Source organism: Notechis scutatus, chromosome 1 (assembly GCF_049901735.1).
Source record: "Notechis scutatus isolate UNSWTSFEM ecotype Mainland chromosome 1, rNotScu1.2, whole genome shotgun sequence".
NCBI classification, from domain to species: domain Eukaryota; kingdom Metazoa; phylum Chordata; class Lepidosauria; order Squamata; family Elapidae; genus Notechis; species Notechis scutatus.
The window spans coordinates 311227670-311246602 of NC_142009.1; the positions used below are offsets into that span (position 1 = coordinate 311227670).

General features: G+C 38.4%; 1 protein-coding gene across 2 annotated transcripts; it reads right to left on the reverse strand.

Moving 5' to 3' along the window:
- Nucleotides 1-130: 130 nt before the first annotated feature.
- On the reverse strand, nt 131-18709 carry GPR132 (G protein-coupled receptor 132). Of its 2 annotated transcripts, none has more exons than XM_087952269.1 (2): nt 18600-18709; nt 131-1741 (listed from the first exon to the last, which is right to left on the reverse strand). In XM_087952269.1, the coding sequence occupies exon 2, from the start codon at nt 1709-1711 to the stop codon at nt 752-754; it is 960 nt and encodes a 319-aa protein (XP_087808395.1). In that variant the 5' UTR covers nt 1712-1741; nt 18600-18709; the 3' UTR covers nt 131-751. The 2 variants fall into 2 exon arrangements, with proteins under 2 accessions (XP_087808395.1, XP_026525846.1); XM_026670061.2 differs by lacking the exon at nt 18600-18709 and adding an exon at nt 11476-11640.
- Nucleotides 18710-18933: the final 224 nt, after the last annotated feature.

Consider the following 18933-nt stretch of genomic DNA (forward strand, 5'->3'; position numbering starts at 1 on the left):
ATATATATTTTCTTTGAACATATACAGTTTGTGCTATCAGTGGCCATATAACCTCATAGATATCTGGACTGCATAAATTCAACATTGTATTTGTGTGAATGATAAGGAAATACAATAAAGACTTGGGAAATTTATTCAGGAATAACTTATCTTATTCAAAGACATTCTGACCATTACATCAGCAGTTAAGAATAACCCAGCACCCTAGAACACAGGTGTCAAACTTGCCATGTCACGTGGCCGTAATGTGACATATCACAACATTTTTTTGTCTTCGTGGAGCTGGGGTGGGTGTGGCCTCTGCATGACGCCGGTTTGTCACCCCTGCCCTAGAAAGTATCCCAGAGAAGTAGCATTGCTTATTCACTTTGCATTTGTTTATGGTTTGCAGTTTTTCCCCCATTGTAGTCCTTTCCTCATTAGCAAAGAATTGATAAATGACCCAAAACTATATTAGCAGCTTCTCTATGATGCCATATGATTTTTCATCCATGCAACATTATGTCTTCAGCATTGCATGGACATATCACAATATTGGGACTTTATTGTGAAGGCCCATTGACTAAATTCAATGTATGAAGATCAGAATTCTCTGAAACAGATGGTGATTACCAGAGAAAGGGAATGTTTCAGTGCATTTGAAAATGTTATCCACTTTCCATTCAGGTCTTTTAAAGAAGTCACACAAACTTTCAATAGTGAAGGGCAGTAATATTGTCTTCTTTATTTCCTAACTTGTGTGTTTTTGATGTCACTGGGATTCATCTGATGAATGAATTCCACACCCTCTACATGTGCGATACATCTCACGCCTGACATTTTCACCAGCTAGCACATAGATAAATGGGTCTGCAATGCTCTTGGCAGTGGAAAAACACAGAAAGATCACAGAAGTAGTATAGATGTTTTTCTCAAATGTGCATACCTTATCTCGATACTGAAAGAAGATAATGGCTCTTACAAGGAGCACGAAATGGTAGGGAGCAAAGCACAGTATAAATACAGAAATGATGGCAATTGCCACGTTTCTCACTTTAGCTTTCTGGTCTGGATTGAGGCTGCAGCTGGTCTTAATACTTTGAAAAATCCTGTAGTTTGTGAAAAGAAGGACCCCCAAAGGAATGAAAAATCCCAAGAAGAACCGGCTGATATTGTAAAGGGCCAAATTGACATCGAGAGGAGTTTCAAAGCAAGTTTCTGTGTTTTCTTCCTGGATATTTTTGTTGAAAAACACAGGGCAATAGATCACAGCAATGGTGACAAAGAAGGCGACTGTGACCATAGTAGCAGTCCTTTGGGACCTGAAACATTTCCCTCTGCTTTCCAGTGCACGTACCACAGCCTTGTAGTGATCGATAGAAATGCAGCACAAGAGAAGAATGCTGATGTAGATGTTGCAGAAAAAGATATATCCAGTCACTAGGCATGACGGTCTCCCCATTTTCCAATGATGGTCATTTTTCACGTAGATGATCCAGAGGGGAAGGGTGCTCAGGTACATAATGTTGCACAGGGACAGGCCAAACAGGTAGATGGCTGTGATATTTTTTTTGTAAATTTGCACAAGTGTCACAAAAGCAGTTAGGCAATTAGCTGGTAGGCCTATCGCAAAAATTAAGCTGTATACTACAATCAGGAGCTCGCGGCTTTCTTCAAATGGCAGGTCTGTGGAATTGCACATACTGCTGATACCCATGAGGTCATTCCACATATGCTTCTTTCATCTGGAGCCCCTGTTAATCTAAAAGCAAAACAGGTGTTAGCATTCCAGCAATTGCTGTAATTAAATCATGATTCTCAAGCCAAACTTCAAAAAACTTCCAAGGATTTATTAGAGGCAACATATTGGCACTGCCCTGTATGAAGCCAACTCTGGCATACGTAATTTATAGTCACCTGTGACACTGTTTCCCCCCTCCCTCCTGAGTGTCTCATAAACCAGATTCTCCAATTGAGCATGTTCACAGGCTGGGTGTCATCATTCACGTTCTCCAATTAAATATATTCGTGGGCAAAACCTCTGGTATTTTAGTTACAATCTTTGAAAGGTAAGAGTTGGAATGTACTTTCGCTTTCAACTGCTGCTCCAGATTTCCTTCCTTCCCCCTCCTTTTTATGGCAACTACTAAAACAGGCATAGGAATGTTTTATGAGTTGACAATAGGTTTGGTTAGGTAATCTAACCTACTTTCAAATTCATTCCTAAAAGCCGCTATGTCTGCACAATCACAGGTGTTCCTGATGGCATGGAATAGCTTTTAAATTTAGGCTGATTTGTCAACTATGACATTAACTATGTGAAAACAGCTTAGCTTCATTCATCCAGGCAATTTTTTGTATAGATCACTGCAATATATTATGGATACCACAATAAAGACAAGTTGGAAGTTTCAATTTGATGCTACTTATAGAAACTTGGGTACTGACTGGGATTGAGCATTATGACTATATTAAACCAATATTGCATCATCTTCACAGGCCTAAAATTCACTTCTGGACTCAGTTCAAGATGCTGGCAATAACCTTCAAACCTTTGGCCATAATAACAAAAGAAACTTTACTTCCTGTGTATGCTGGTTTATTGTGTCCTGGCATATAGTTAATTGAGAGCAGGAGTTCTCAATAATAGTTCCCTGGATAAAGAATTCACTTCCCAGAGAGATCCATCAAGAGCAGGTGTGTCAAACTCACATTGTCATGGTGTCGTCACGTGACATATCATGACTTTTCCCCTTCACTAAACTGGGCATGGGTGTGGTGTGGCCAGCATGTAATGCATGTGGTCTGTAGGCCGTGAATTTGACACCCCTGATCTAGAGTATATTCTGTAATTCTAGGAAGTGATGCAGGATAAAAGTATATGATGTTTATTAAGAGTTGTTCTGCCTCTGCTGACTAGAAACCAGGTGACTGTGAGCTCTAGTCCTGTTTTAGGCATAAAAGCTAACTTTGGGTGACTTTGGGCCAGTCACTCTCTCTCAGCCCAACCCACCTAACAGGGTTGTTGTTATGGGGAAAAAGAGGAAGAGGAAGGATTATGATGAAAATTCAACACTTTGAGTTACTTATAAAATAATAAAGGTGGGATAAAAATCTAATAAACAGATAAATCATTGGAAAGTATCAGGGTTCTTTAGTGATCTTTCCCTCCAGAAGGAAACCTGATTCATGTGGAATTGTCACTGGGTTGATTGCAGGATGTGTAAGTTGTGTGTGTCTAAAAACTTCAATTGAAGTTCCTGTCATGTATCAACATTATTATTATCATTTTTATCTTCTGTAGGAACTATGTTATTACCCAAGTTCTCCACCTTGGCTACTTTAAGATGGATGGATTCAACTCCCAGAATTCTCTAGTCAAGTCTACTCATCTTAAAGTGGCCAAGGTGGAAAAGCATAGCCCTTTAGGAACATCAGTACTTGCAACTCTTGAGGTGAATATACCCTTTCTTCTAATTCGGGACTGTAAGCACACAACGAAATGGTTGGATTAAAGTATCTCCTATACTCCTTGAACCTTAACATATGCTGCCCTAATCGCCCAGCCCTCTTCTGTCTCAATGAGGAGGCCAGAAAGTTAAAGGCTTTAACACTTTAATGCTGTGAAGCAAATCAAAGAAAGCAACTGGAAATTCCCTTGGATTTCTTCCTCCTTCCAGAAGCCAGCATTGTTGCAGCTCAAGTAAGAGATGGATCTTGCTTACTGCTGACAGTTCCCTCTTAGTTCACACTGTACTCCTCTGTGCCTGCAGCCTGATAGCTGAGCTAATTTTTTGGTACAGGCTTAGCACTCTTTCAGAAAAGGATTAGATCTTGTGTCCAAACATACCCTGGCTGACAGGTTGCCGGTGCAAAGCATTTCCATGCCAGCCACTTGTTAGATGGCCAACTTGATTAACCCCAACGTTCCAAGTACCAGCTCATCTTGTTTCAACCTAAGAAACTAATTTAGAAGAAGTTATTGGTATCTCTTTTCCTGTTATAGAACCAGGTGTCTTCTTTTTTTTTTTTGTAACTCTAGTCAAAATGGCCATGGAGCACATAGGTTGAAAGGGAGTGTTTCTTCTCTGGCCTAAAATGATCAATGGGCAGATTTCATCATGACTCCATCAGCAACTACACCAATGAACAAGGATCAATTTTCCCCCCAGCTCTTATTTTTGTTTGAGGTGAGGATAAAAAGACAAAAGTGATAAGTCAAGCTTTGCAGATTGTAGGATATTTATTTTAAACATTGGGGGTGGAAATGAGTACTTGAAATGAAGGAAACTGCATCTCTTTGGAATTGAGCTGGAGGACATAAGTAATCCACTCATTACACATCCTGCCATGGAGCCTAGATCAAGACTTGGAGATCATTTCTCAACAATGTCTATGGAGATTCTCAGTCATCCAGGTCATGGTTGTCCCAAAGGTGCTTTTTCAAGAGGCAACTGGACTGTCTAGTTTTTCTTTGAAGATGTTTCACTTCTCATCCAAGAAGCTTTCTTCTTCTTGGATGAGAAGTGAAACGTCTGAAGAAGCTTCTTGAATGAGAAGCGAAATGTCTTCAAAGAAAAACCAGAAAGTCCAGTTGCCTCTTGAAAAAGCACTTTTGGAATTTCTCAACAATCATTCTCTCAGAAACATCCTTGCATGAGATGTGTGGAAGTCAGGCATCAAAAGCTCAAGGCTTTTGATGAATTACAGCTGTTTGCAGTGCACTACACTCTGCCAAATATGCAAAGGTACCTTTTGAGACCAATCAGTGCATAATGTAAACAGCATAGAGGTATTTTCCCTGGAGGTAGAAAAATTTGAAAACCCTTGACTAAAATTAATTCCAACTAGTCCTATTGTAGCACCTTCAATAAGGAATCCTCCTGATGTCTTAAAGAGTCATAGTATTTGGACTAAGGTTTCATAGACTGCTCCAGGTGTTCTGAACCTGCAACCCTCCAGATGTTGATGAATCTCAGCTACCATGGCCAGTGTCCCCACTGGAAACTACAATTCAGCAGCAACTGGTAAGCCACAGAATATGAAGTAGAGGCCACTTTTCCAATGCACTAAGTTTAAATGAAGATAATATACAACTGAATATACACGTTGGAGCAGACTCCTTAAACATAAAAATTCTCCGGTTTGAAGGGCTTCAGAGACAGACAGGAATCTGCGATCGTGCGCGGTTTCTGTCTGGGCTCGCTGCTGGAGCGCCCCGAGCCGGCTGGTTTTGGGGCTTAGCCACCCCATAGAGGTGGTGAAGAGGGGGGAGACCGCCAGCAGGGTCGAGGAGAGCCGCATCTCTCCTCCTCAGCTGGCCATTACTTCCTTTCCCGAAGGCGGTAGGAGCGGTGGTCAGAAATGGCCACCTCAAAGAAGAACTCAACCGGAAAAGAACGTGCAGGAGGAAGATAAGAAGTGAAAGTTTTGGCTTACCAGGTTAAGTTGAAAAAGCAACAACTAAGGTACCCTGGAATTTAAATTTTACAAAAATAACATCGCTCCCAAAGAAGAGTCGGAAGCAGCGAAAGAAAGCAAAAAGGGAAAGGTTTGGCTTTTTTCCCCTCTCTCCTTCCCTATATTGACAACTAAGAGACTTAAATAAGAAATTGGAAAAATCCGCTTTGGCATCAACAGGCAATTAAGCTGAAAATAAAACAAAATGCCAAAGGGACAATAACATTTCTGGACATTAAAACCTTTTTCTTCTATAAGCAGGAAGGGAGAGAAAAAGAATAAGGGCAGGATCTGGAAGAGGGAGTAGACTGCCTGGACTTTAAAAGAATCTAAAGTAAAACTTCAATAAGACTTCTAAAAGATACATTTTAACTGAAACTTTGCAACTAAATAGTAACCCCAGGAAGAGAAAGTGAAAAAAAAAGAAAGCGCAAAAAAGAAACAGCTTGCGTGTATTTGGATTATTTGGTGACTTTTGGATTTTTGGTTATTATGTTTGAATGACTAAAATCAATCGGGTGGTTGTTTAAAAATTTATACAATGGCATCACTTCTGGATGAATTGAAAATGGAACTTAAAAAGTACAAAGAAGATGCACAAGAAGGGAAGGGTTCTTTTGGCTTCGTTTTTCAATTCTTAGAAATGGAGATCTGGAACTATGAGAAACAACAAGAAAAGACTGCAAAACAAGAAGACTGGGACAAAGAAGAAGCCATCTTTAATGAACAAGTAACTCTATGTGGGGAAGAAAAAGGAAAGGGGGGAAAGAGAATGGAGAATTTAAGACTTAAAAAAACAACCAAAGAAAAGAAAAATAATTCAAAAAATAAGTATAATACTGGAAAGCAACAGAAAAGGGGAATACAGAAGAGAGAAATAGAGGTAGAGAGACAAGGGGGTAAAAAGGGGAGAGAGAAGAAGAGAGGGAAGAAGGAAAGGAAAAGAAGTTACAAAGGTCCGGAGCAAGATATAAAGAAACAGGACCTATTTAGAGATAATGGGTGAAAATCTAACTGAAAAAGGGATTCTGTAAAGGTACATAAGATTGTATTGTTATATTTGTAATAGAAATAACTTTACAAAATTGGAAACAACATATGATTAGAATGAGGGATAAAATAGTTAGTGTAATTTAGTGAAATGTTTGTGAATAAAATAAATGAAATAAAATAAATGAGAAAATTGAATTAGGAAGGAATGGGAACATTTTAATTAGTCAAAGTTTTATAAAATATAAGTGAAGGGGGGGAATTAACTATGGAAAGTTTATAATTGTTCCCATAGAAGTATGATATTTAATTGAAAAGCAACATGAAAAATGTTAAGACTTTAATGAATATTAATATTAATGATAGAATTGAATTGGAATGGAATGTTGTTTTAATTATATACATTTATAATTTTTTTTCTTTTTTTTTTCAAGAATACAGTGTGTAGTTTAAGAATGTACCAAGCAGAATCCGAATGGAAGTTATGTATTATATTGAGTGTTACAACTTTAGGGGAAAGATATAAAGGCGTCATACTCCAATCAGTAACTACAGGAGAAATTTAATAAGTTTAATAAGAAAAGATAATAGACAATTGAAACAGGGCAGACAAAAAATATAAATATAATGATTTGAATTGAGATGAAATAAATAAAATTAAATTGAAAAAATTAAAAGAGGGGAGAAGCTATGTAGAAAATGTAAAATAGTAATAAGATATGGAATAGAATATAAAAATGAGCATGAACCTGAATTTGCGTCTGTACGAAGAAATGTAACCCGGGATTATGCTGCTTTCAAAAAAGATGTTTTATTTGTATTTCTTTTCTTTTTGTGAAAACTCAAATAAAATTTACAAAACACAAACAAACAACAGCCATAAAAATTCTTACGGCCACTGGGACTTCCCCAATCTTATATTCTTCAAACATGCTGCATGTATAGATTCTGGGAGCTAAAGGGCATCAAGTTGAAGAAAGTTTCATTCTCTTTGCTTTGAACTAGTATTGCTATCTTTTACAATAGTGTGGTAGGAAATATGAAAGGCAAAAGGAAGTGAAAGGGGTGGAGATTACACAGGGTTGTTCAGGCCTCTTGCAAAACTAGCAGAGAAGTTGAGGAAGTAAAAACTATTGCAGCACACGAGGCCCTTAATGTCTCAGTTTCAGAAAGGCAGTTTTCAAACCATATACCCAGCCTGGCACCCTGCTGATGAATTAGACTGCAATGCCCATCATCTGGCTAAGTTCAATGAGGGATATCATAGTCTAAATAGAGTAGAAGAAGCCTATTCTACTGCAACCAATATGAAACATCTTACTATTGCATGGAGTAATAGAAAAATATTGTAATATATCTTACAGTACTGGATTAAGCCTTATTTCTTTATTTATTTGTATCCCACCTTTATTATTTTTACAAATAAGTTGGAAAACATAACCAACACACCTTCCTCCACCTATTTTCTCCACAACAACAACCCTGTGAGGTCATTGGGCTGAGAAAGTGCTTGGCCCAAGATCACCTAGCTGGCTTTCATAGCTAAGGAGAGATTAGAACTCACAGTCTCCCACTTTCTAACCTGGTGCCTTAACCATTAGACAAAACTGGCCGGTTGATTTATTTATTTGTCACATTAATGTAGCTTCTTATTTCAGAAACAAGTGACTCTGGCTTGTGTATAACAAAACTAAAAAAAAATTGAATATTTTCAAAACAATAAATATTATTTTAAAAGCTCTAAAAATGTAAAAGCATAAAGCTAAAAGAGAAAAATAAATATTGGATGAAGTCCAGGTATTAAAAAGAATGGAGCAATCTCAATATTTTACCAATCTCTTGGAGCCTCCAGCCTGGTCGTGCAGCATGCTTTCTCTACTGGACCTTATGGGACACGTAGATGTAATTGGGGAGAGGCAATCCCTCAAATTACTTGATCCCATGCCATCTAGGACTTTTCAAGGTAAAAACCAGCACCTTGAATTGGTGGCTGGTGACCAATGCAGCTTGCAGAGCAGATGTTTAACATGTTCTTCTAGAAACACACAAAGCTACTCATGCTGCTGCATTCTTTGCCAGCTGAAATTGACTCATGACGAGGGCATGAGTGGTCTGAGTAAAGCCACTCGATCTAGGAACAGGGCCAGTGATACACAAAATGAATTTGAGCAAAGGTCCTTCTAGCTATGATTGCCACTGGTATTTGAGTAGGACATGTAAGTCTAGGAGGACTCCACAGATTGTACACAGGGCTTGTCTAGGACAATGCAAAACTATCCAACACTGAAGATGGGATCGTTTTAGATCTGGCAGGCCCCCAATCCCAAAGTCAATCTTGCCAAAATTTGGTTGAAGCCTGTTGTTCCTCATCCAGACCCTTGTAGCCTCCAGGCACTGAGATAAGATGTCCATAGCATTGCTTAATTTGCCAGGGTGAGAGATGTATAATTGGGTATCATCATGATATCACATGATACTTCATCTCATGGCAATGGAAGAGCTTACCCAGATGTCTCATACAGATGTTGAATAGGACTGGAGAGAGCACCCCACTCATTGGGGGGCCTGGGTGGGATCTTTTCTCTCCAATCACTACCAACTGGAATTGACCCCAGGATGCAGGATGCAACCAGCATAATACTGTGCCTCCCTTCTCCAATCCCCTGAGTCAATTTAGAAGAATACCCAGGTCCGAATCCTGACTGAAAGGAATCCAGATAATCTGCTTCATCTCAGGTCCTCTGAAGTTGTTGCTTCAGAGGTAAGATATTAAGAAACTACGCTCTCACCCAAACAAGACTTTCACATTGCTAAAACTCATTCCTTTTGGCTTTCTTAATAAACCAGCAGGACATGGAGCCAACGAGCAGGTGACTGCACTGAAAGGGCCCTAACCATTTCATCAGATTAAACAGATTCAACTGTTCCTACACAAAACTTCTCCCCAGATATTTCTTGGGACTTGCAACAAGGCCAATGTCCAGCTTGTGAGTAAATTTGAGCAAACCCTTGAAACATAAGGAAAATGCCCACTTGTGAATCAAATTATTTACCTCTTATAGTTGTCCTCTAGCTTTAAGTGGGCTATTAGCTATTAGTAATAAAAGTTGCTTTATCCAAATATACAGGATTGTTTAAAAATGCAAAATTAATCAGGACAACAGTGCATGAATTTATTGTGGCTATCACAGGAATTATCCAATTAACATACTCCATACTTGAATTAGAGCCATGGTGACACAGTGGTTAGAATGCAGTACTGCACGCTAACTCACTGCTCGCTCCAGGAGTTTGATACTGACGAACTCAAGGTGGACTCAGTCTATCTATCTATCTATCTATCTATCTATCTATCTATCTATCTATCTATCTATCTATCTATCTATCTATCTCTCGTATCTACTATCATATTTAGAAACCACCCATGTCTCTCATAGATCAACTCTGAGCAATGCATAAAGCACAACAATTCTGGAAAAATGATTCATTCTAGAATGAAAAAAAAGTTGAATTCCCATTTCAATATAAGATATCACTGAAGATATCATCTTCTCTACGTATAGTGAATTAACATTTTGCATTATAACTGATGCAAAGGCATGCTTCTTCCTGGAAAGGTTGTCTGATTCCTTCCACAAAAAGAATGGTTAACCAAATCCCAAGAGTATTTTTCAAGGTCTAAAACTTCATATTTTAAAAATCAAAATTATTAGCAATTTGAAAAAAAATCTCTATAAAAAGTGAGGAGATTTGGGGCTTTTCATTGAGTAAGAAAGACAAACGTAAGTACTGAACCAACATTTCTTTTTTGCACAGATACCAAATTAGGTGATGTAGTAAACATGGGATAGGTTAGGGGTGTCAAATTCGCATCATAACATTGTCATCACGTGACATATCATGACTTTTTTCTCCTTCACTAAAATGGGATAGATAAAATAGTAACCTCCTTCTCATTATCTACAGAAGGAGGTTGCTGCAGAAGGAATTCACTATCCAAAGAATGGGTAGTAATGTTCTTTTAAAACTGTGTACAGTAAGTTGAATTCATAGAGGATCAGGCTATTAATGTCTCAGCTTCTGATAGCTGGGGTTGTCCATCTGCTTAAAAAAAAAACCCTGGCATTTCACCATACGTATATGGTTCTTTCCATTCTCTTAATACATGAATAAACTTAGAACATTTTAGTCAGTTGTCTCGTCTAGAGTTAGTCATTAGTGGCATTTGCAAGAGGAAGAAACGGAAAGTGTCTTTTTGGGTCATTTAGACATTGGAAATATCCAAACCACAAACAAGTAGGCACAATTTAAATATTTCCTCCAAAAACACCTAGTAGATACAATGGATAGCATAACTCCCAGTGCTGCAAAAGTAAGAATGCTTCAACCAAGAAAATGAGCACAGAAAGTTTGGAGTGGAATTATGTGAGAAATAAACTATGTGCTTAAATCTAGTATTACCAAAGGTAATTTGTTCGAAAAAAATGTGCTCAAACAAATCCCAGACTTGGACTTTTGAAATAAGTCCAAGGACCTACTATCTCATGGGAAGACCACTGTATCCAGAAATTAATGAATTTAAACACACAACTTAGCAGATACAATTAAAAACCAAAACCAAAGGAGCATATGTCATTTTGTAAAACCAGTTAAAAAACCACGATGACCATACTTCCTGCTTAAAGACAAATAGCATTGTCGAAATCTTACCAAAATTAGTAGATAAGATTAGTAGAAACGAAAATGGGAATGTTGGAAACATTATAGCCGGTGATAATTTTTGTACTGTATTTCCAATAGAGAGATAACACAATTTAATTATTCATTAATGTATTAAATGCATGCGGCCACCCATCACACAACTAACAATATTAAAAAAAAACAATAGAACACATTTTTAAGCCACAAAAATAGCAGCCAGGAATGAACGAACATATCACAACAATTAATATAATAATAAAACAGGCATCCATTTGCCATCTGTTCCATCAGAGCTTCAGAAATAAAATAAAATATTTTTTTCTGCAAAGACAAGCAACACGTTACCTTGATAGTATGCAGCCATCATCATATTATGCCTTCTGAATTTACCACATGTGTAGAAATACTTCAAGACGATAACCCCAAGGGGTTTTTTTTTTCAGTAACTTCTCCAATCAGCTACCAATCTTGGCACTGCTGCTTTGCCTATTTCTCCTTCAACCTGTCTCATTTGGGTTAGGCAATTAGAAAAAAATGTGAAATATAGATAAATGGGAAGATACTAGCGGGGGAAATGATTCATTAAAGTTGATGCAATGCTTAAAGCAGACGTGCTCTTTTAAAAGGCTCATGTGGGATTTTTTTTTTTAAAAAAAGAGGGTTGAATACCTCTTGAGAGGTACTATGCTTACATGTGGTCTAAGGGTTCACTTAACAACTGTGTTACTAACCTAATAACTGCAGGGATTCATTTAACAACTGTGGCAAAAATGAAACACAATGGGAGAGAAAACAAAGAACAGCAGGTGTAATAACCCATAGTTCACAAGTCATGCAGAGTCCCCAGCAAAATATAAAATGGGGCAAAACTAACACTAACAACTATCTTGCTTAGCAACAGAAAATTTGGGCTCAAATTTTCAAATTATAAGCCAAAGACTGTCTGTATTCAAGAGTTTTAGCCAGTGAAATTGAGCATGCTGTAGGTTCTGAACTGCAGAGATTTCAAGAAAAAGACCTCTCTTCTGGTTTTGTCAATGCAAGTTAGTAAGAAAATTCAGATAAGGGATAAGGGATATGGTAAAGCAGAGGCCTCCAAACTTGGCAAGAGTTATGGACTTCAACTCCCAGAATTCCTCAGCCAGCGAACTGAGCACAAGTCTTAAAGTTGCCAAGTTTGGGGACCCCTGTGGTAGATACTTCCAAGGTCACTGAAATTTTGCTGGGGACTCTGCATGACTTGTGAACTATGGGTTATTACACCTGCTGTTCTTTGCTTTCTCTCCCATTGTGTTTCGTTCCTTCTCCTGCATCTGCAGCAGGAAGGGAGCAAGTGGGGGAAGAAATGGCACCAAATGGCAAATGGTTTCAGGATGTCATAACTCAGCTGATGTATGCCATACAACTTATGTCACTTCTGTGATAACATCTTGAAGCACCAGATGTCATTTTCAGTTATATCAGATCGAAGTAATTTTTTTAAAGCAGTTCTTTAGAAAATCAAAAAAACCTGATAACTTTGAATTTTACTTTTCTAATGATTCATAATTCACTATTCTGTTTGTAACATTCAACAAAAAATGAAGGTCAAAACAAGTTGTCATGCTTTCTGGTCCCACTATTTTTTTTCATCATTGCAGCCCTTAGTTACAGCAATGAACTTGTTCTACTTACAGGTACCATGCTACAAAGTTCTGCATTTATTTTGATTTAATGCAATATTGATAATAATAAGGCCTTTGTGAAGGTCTCGTTAAGTGGACAAAAATGCCAAATCCAATCTGAATATCTAGCTGACTGTGTGACAATCTAAAATAATAATAATAATAATAATAATAATAATAATAATAATAATAATAATAATAATAATAATAATAAGCTTGTGCGCTCTGAGGAAGATGAGAGCTACTGTATGCCAGAGTTTCAACCATACTGAACAAGTCTCACCAGAGAAGCCAAATGAAGAGTACCTTTCCCATAAACAATATGACGAGACACAATTTACATAAATTTTTACAGGATTGATCATCATCCTTATCAACAAGGACCGTGCTAGGTGTTGGAGTTCCTGGACATCAGGTGAAAAATAGGCTACAGGACTTAGGACTATTGGCTGAGCAACTGCAGGACTACTGGGAAAAATGTTATTTACCTGTTACACATACAGTATATGAAGACTGAAAACAAAGAAATAATGATCTGTTATTACAAATCCAATCCAACGAGAAGAAGATATCTGAAAAGAATGTGCTGGTTCTGGAAAGAACATCCAGAATCTGAAAGAACAGAACAGAGCAGAGGTGGTATTCAGCAGGTTCTGACTAGTTCTGAAGAACCGGTAGCAGAAATTTTGAGTAGTTCGGAGAACCAGCAAATACCACCTCTGACTGGAGATTTTACAGTATCCTTCCCCTGCCACACCCACCGAGCCATGCCCACAGAATGGGTAGTAAAAAAACGTTGAATCCCACCACTGGAACAGAGGCTAGCAGATAAATTTCAATTTATAATAAGAAATAAAGTATTCACTGAAGTAGAATTGGAGGAACTGCAAGGGTCTAGAGAGAGCAAAGAAATCGAAGCATTGCCAGAATAGCTTTGACTGTAGTGGCAAACTCCTTGAGTCGGTGATAATGGAAGCAAGCATAACTATTGAATCATTTTCATTCCCACGCCAGGCACTCTCACCTCTGCCTTCTTCTCAGAAAGAATAAAACCTTCTAAGCAAGACAAAAAAGGAACTGAAACAAAGAATAACTGAGCCTCCAGAAGAATGTAAAAACAAGGCCTGTGCTGTCCAGATAATTTATAGTTAATTGGGAATTGGGATAGTTAGTTAGGAATTGGGAGCTGTTCCCTTAAGGGAATGCATCATGGTAAATGTAGTTAAGGTATTTTGGGAAATGTAGTCCATATCATGTGGCCACATCTGTAATCCTGATTGGTCACTGAAGTGACTCTTGGTTGGGTTGTGGGAGGTTCCTTCTCTCTTGCCTGAACCCAGCATCATGCTGGCGTCTCACCTCCTTGCTCCTTCGATATGGGATGAAAGATTACCATCCTTTTACACTATGAATCAGCTATGCAAAGATTTGGACATTGAGATGAATCTCAATGTAACCGTGAGTTATATGAGGATACCTGATGAACCAATAAAGAAACTTTGTATGGATGTTTTGTAGAGTTATCTATCTGCCTTTATACATTCAGTCAGTAATTATAGAGGACAGAATAAGGCCACCTACACCAAAGCTTACAAAGAAACAGCTAGCACTAATACTAGTCCTTGACTTATGAGCACAATTGAGCCCAACATTTCTATTGCTAGGTGAGACATTTATTAAATGAGTTTAACCCCATTTTATGACCTTTCTTGCCACAGTTATTAAGTGAATCACTGCAGTTGTTAAATAACATGGTTGTTACTGGTTTCCCTGCTGACTTTGTTTCACAGAAGCTTACAAAAGGTGATCACATGACCCCTGGACTCTGCAACTGTCATAAATATGAGTCAGTTGGCAAGAGTCTACATTTTGATCACGTGACCATACGGATGCTGCAATGGTCATAAGTGTGAAAAATGATCATGTCAGCGCTGTTCTAACTTTGAATGCTCACTAAATGAACTGTTGTAAGTATAGAGCTACCTGTATTAAAATATGCCAATACAGTAATTTCAAATATAAGCATCAGCTCACTATATAGGAAGAAAACCAACTAATGGACAGCACAGCTGCAGGTAAACCTGAATGACTGGGATGCAAAACCAACCAACAAGAAAAATAGCCAAACTGTGTGCCACCAAAATAGAAGTTCTGAATGGAAAATAAGATCAGCCTGTTAAAATTAGATGCAAACAAGCTAGAACAGATGAAAGAAAATACTGGTAAGTTGAAGAACAAGACCAAAGAGTAGCTGATGAAGAAATATCACCTAGAAACAAGGAAGATCAAGGAATCACTGGAGATAATAAAGCAGCAAACAACAGTTATAGCTAAGATCAGCAGATACCGTGTTTCTCATAAAATAAGGCTGGGTCTTATTTTTTTTTGAGCCCCGAAAAAATGGCTAGGACGTCTTTTCAGGGGTGACTTAATTTTCTCCCCCACACACAACCCAACCTAGAGTGCCCCATGCGCAGTCACCTCTCCACAAGACCACTTCTATCGGCTGATGGAAGCTCCCCAAAGGCAGAGTCACCAGCCGCATCTATCAGCTGGTAGAAGCGGCCTCGTGGAGAGTTGAGTGCGCATGGGCCGCTCTAGATGGAGGTGCGCGTGGGGGAGGAAATATATTGGCCGGTAGAAGCAGCCTCGGGGCGAGTGCCCACACGCACTCCCCTTGCCATGAAGCCATTTCTATTGGCCAATGGAAGCTCCCCAAAGGCAGAGTCACCAGCTGCTTCTATCAGCTGGTAGAAGCAGGTTTGTGGCAAAGGGAGTGTGCGTGGGGCACTTGCCCTGAGGCTGCTTCTACCGGCCGATAGAAGTGGCTGGTGTCTCTGCCTTCGGGGAGCTTCCATCAGCCAATAGAAACGATTTGTGGTGAGGGGAGTGCGCATGGGCGTTCGCCCCGAGGCTGCTTCTACCGGCCGATAGAAGCGGCTGGTGACTCTGCCTTCGGGGAGCTTCTATTGGCCGATGTTCTATTGGTAGTAGATTGGGGTATTCTATGTGCAGGGCACTCCTAAAGGCAAGTTTTCTCCCCCCTTTCCCGCCATTTCTTTTCACCTCATGTAGTTTTAACGAACGATGTGAGAAATGGCAGGGAAACGCATGGATTAAATAGGCCTAAATTTTGGGGGCAGGGCTTAATTTCACCTCATGCCTAGAAATCATGCTGGGTCTTCCTATTGGTGGAGGCCGTATTGTTGGAGAAACAGGGTAGGAAGCTCAAATTGCACACATTCGTCAAAATCTTAAATTTCAGTAGAATTAGAAGTATAGGCAGAATCATTCCTAATTCATCAATGAATGAGGAAACACCCGACAAAGAATAAACAGTGCAGTTCTGGGTCAGTACTGGGTGAAGATGAACTGCGTGGTTTTTGATTGAAACATCTGACTTGTTATAAAGCAGTTTAATAGCATTCAGTAAGGAGGGGAAGATTGGTTAACATCTGGCAAAAGCTATTTGACAATAAAAGTTCCAGCAAAAGGGACAGCACCAGGCAATTACAAGTCAATTACCTGCTTACCAACAACTTTCAAATTGCTAATTAAATGCAGTCCAACAGCATCTAGTTGAAAACAAGCTTCTGCCACCTGAACTGAGAGGAAACTACTGAAGTAACTGCCCAAACAAAAGATCAGCTCCTAATTGATAAAGGTGATTTTGAAAAACTGCAAGAGAAAGAACACCGATCTGAATATGGCTTAGAATAGATTGATCACAAGAAGACATTCAATTCCTTGTCAATAGTAATACCAAAAGTACCAATAGTAATACAATATGCCACTTGATGGAATCCCATAACAACTGGAGCACCATTAGCATTGACAAAATCACCATTAGTCAACTGCAAAAGACAGCATTACTCGGAACAGCTTTTATCCTGCAGCATTTAACACCATTAAACAACAACATCTGTCTATCTGGAGTCCTTGGGAAGAACTGGATAGGTGGATAACAATGCCAAACATCCAGTTTAAACATCTGGTTGACTATGTGACCTATCATAATTATTTGTCATCATTACCTGCCAAGCATGTTAAATGCATTGCTTTCCTTGTTGTCCATCACTAGCATCTTCTCAGCCTTCAGTGAAATATTAAAATTATCAAACTTTTATTGATAGATTCTGAAAGTAGAAGTTCTATATTGCTGTTAAGCCTTCTTTAGATCATCATTAAACTTTCTTCTTGAATTTGTTTCTCTTTTTAAAAGTTTTGCATTCCTGGAACCAGCACCTAAAATAAAACTATTTGTAGTGAGATCAAAGAAAGTCAAATGTGAAACTACATTGTGTTGTATTAATATATATTGTGCAGCTGCATGCACATAGGAAAGAAGCAGAGCTTGTAATGCAGGATAGAGCTGCCTTCAGTATTATGAGAAGAGCAATGGCACCTGTGGTCTCCTATAGATGTTCCAACAGAAAACATGTACATTGTGGCAATGTAAGCACTCACCATGACAGACCAAGAGAAATTGTTGGATAGCAGACAGTTACAATTCACTGAAAAACTTCTCAATATTTTCACTCTCCCTTAAAAATAGTTTGCTCACCCCCAGATTCAAATGGATTTGGAATCCTTACACCAATAGAAGGAAAGTCAACCATGGGGCATTTAAAATTTCTCCTGTATGGTGTGTCATACTGCTAGGAAGGTACTAAAAGAAGAAAGAGGTATTTTTCTATAAGTCATAACTCTGTGGTCAGAATTCTCAGAAATAACATTTTAGGATTTTTTAAATCAAACACAAAACCTCTTGTTTTTCATTCAGAAGACTACTGTAATTATTCAACAGGAAAATGACTTCTCTCTCTCTTCAAATAGTGAAGAGTGAATGAAAAAGTTGCTTTCTATTTGACAAAGAAGAAGAAAAAGGGTATGGGAGGGAGTGATGGAGATGCACAAGTGTGGTGTGATAGATAAGGTACTGGATTTAAATTCTTGGAAGCCAACTTAATGACTTTGAACCACTTACTTTCTCTCAGCCCAATCTACCTCCAGTAGTGTTGTTGTGAAAAAAAGAAATAAGAGGAAGGGATAAAGAAATAAAAAACAGAGGCGAGGGGGTGTCATGCCATGTTTGGTCTTATCAAAACCAGATAAGAGTTTGAACAATTCTCTTCAGAATGATTTATTGACATTTCACAAACAATTAAACTTGGTTGTTCTCATAGACCTTGGAATAAGATGGTGCTTGAGCCCCTTTCGTTTTGGATCTTTTGAGGGTTTTTGTGTGTTTCATGTTGATCTTCTGGTCAATTATATTCCTTTTCTTTGATAATATTTTTTGCATTCTTTTTCAGTTGTAAACTACTGAGAATATTTGTGAAGTCAGAAAGCCTTACACTTGAATTAAATAAGTGAATAGTCTTAGATTTGGACACTTACTCCCAGGAATTATGTTTACAGTATTCTATTTAAGTCCTTAATTCAATTCTACATGACTTAAACTTTCTATAGTCTACTATGTATTTACTATTGTATGATGTGCTAAATAACAGTATTGTTATTTTTTCCCCATAAATCAATAAATCCATACACAGGGGCATCTACGTGTGGGATGTACCTGATACACAGAAAAAGTTTGATTGCACCATTGCTGCCATCTTTACTTTTTTTTAAAAAAAGCACATTGTGCAGTATAAAATTAGTGTATAAATATTTGTTTATTGTAAGTTGCCCAAAGTCACTTAGGTTAAATGGGTCATATAAAAAATTGATGAATAAATAAAATAAACCCATCCACCCATCCATCTGGAGTATATCTGTGACCCACTTTGTCCAAACACTCACTTGGTATTCGGTGGAGACTCAGGACATTGCTTGTTCCTTGAAGATTGCAGCTATTATTGGATATTTAACTTTCTTGAAAGTTGATGTCTAATTTTGCTTGGGACTTCCTTCTTTTGAGATCTTCACTTTGTCAACAACAGGCAGCTGGCATTTCAGACTTCCTGAGGCTTCCTGTTTTACACTTTCCCTTGCTCTAGAAGACTCTTCTCCCTAAAGTTGTTTATAAGGCCACTGGTGTTACTACAAGTGCTGGTAGCTCTTCATGTAGGTGCCTACTTGCTGTTCAGGTCAGGGAATGCTATGGCCTCCCATGTCTCTGTTTTGTTCTTGAACT

What these genes read in the sequence shown, in the direction of transcription:
- GPR132 (XM_087952269.1), bottom strand. Translation starts at nt 1,711, where the DNA reads ATGTGGAATGACCTCATGGGTATCAGCAGTATGTGCAATTCCACAGAC.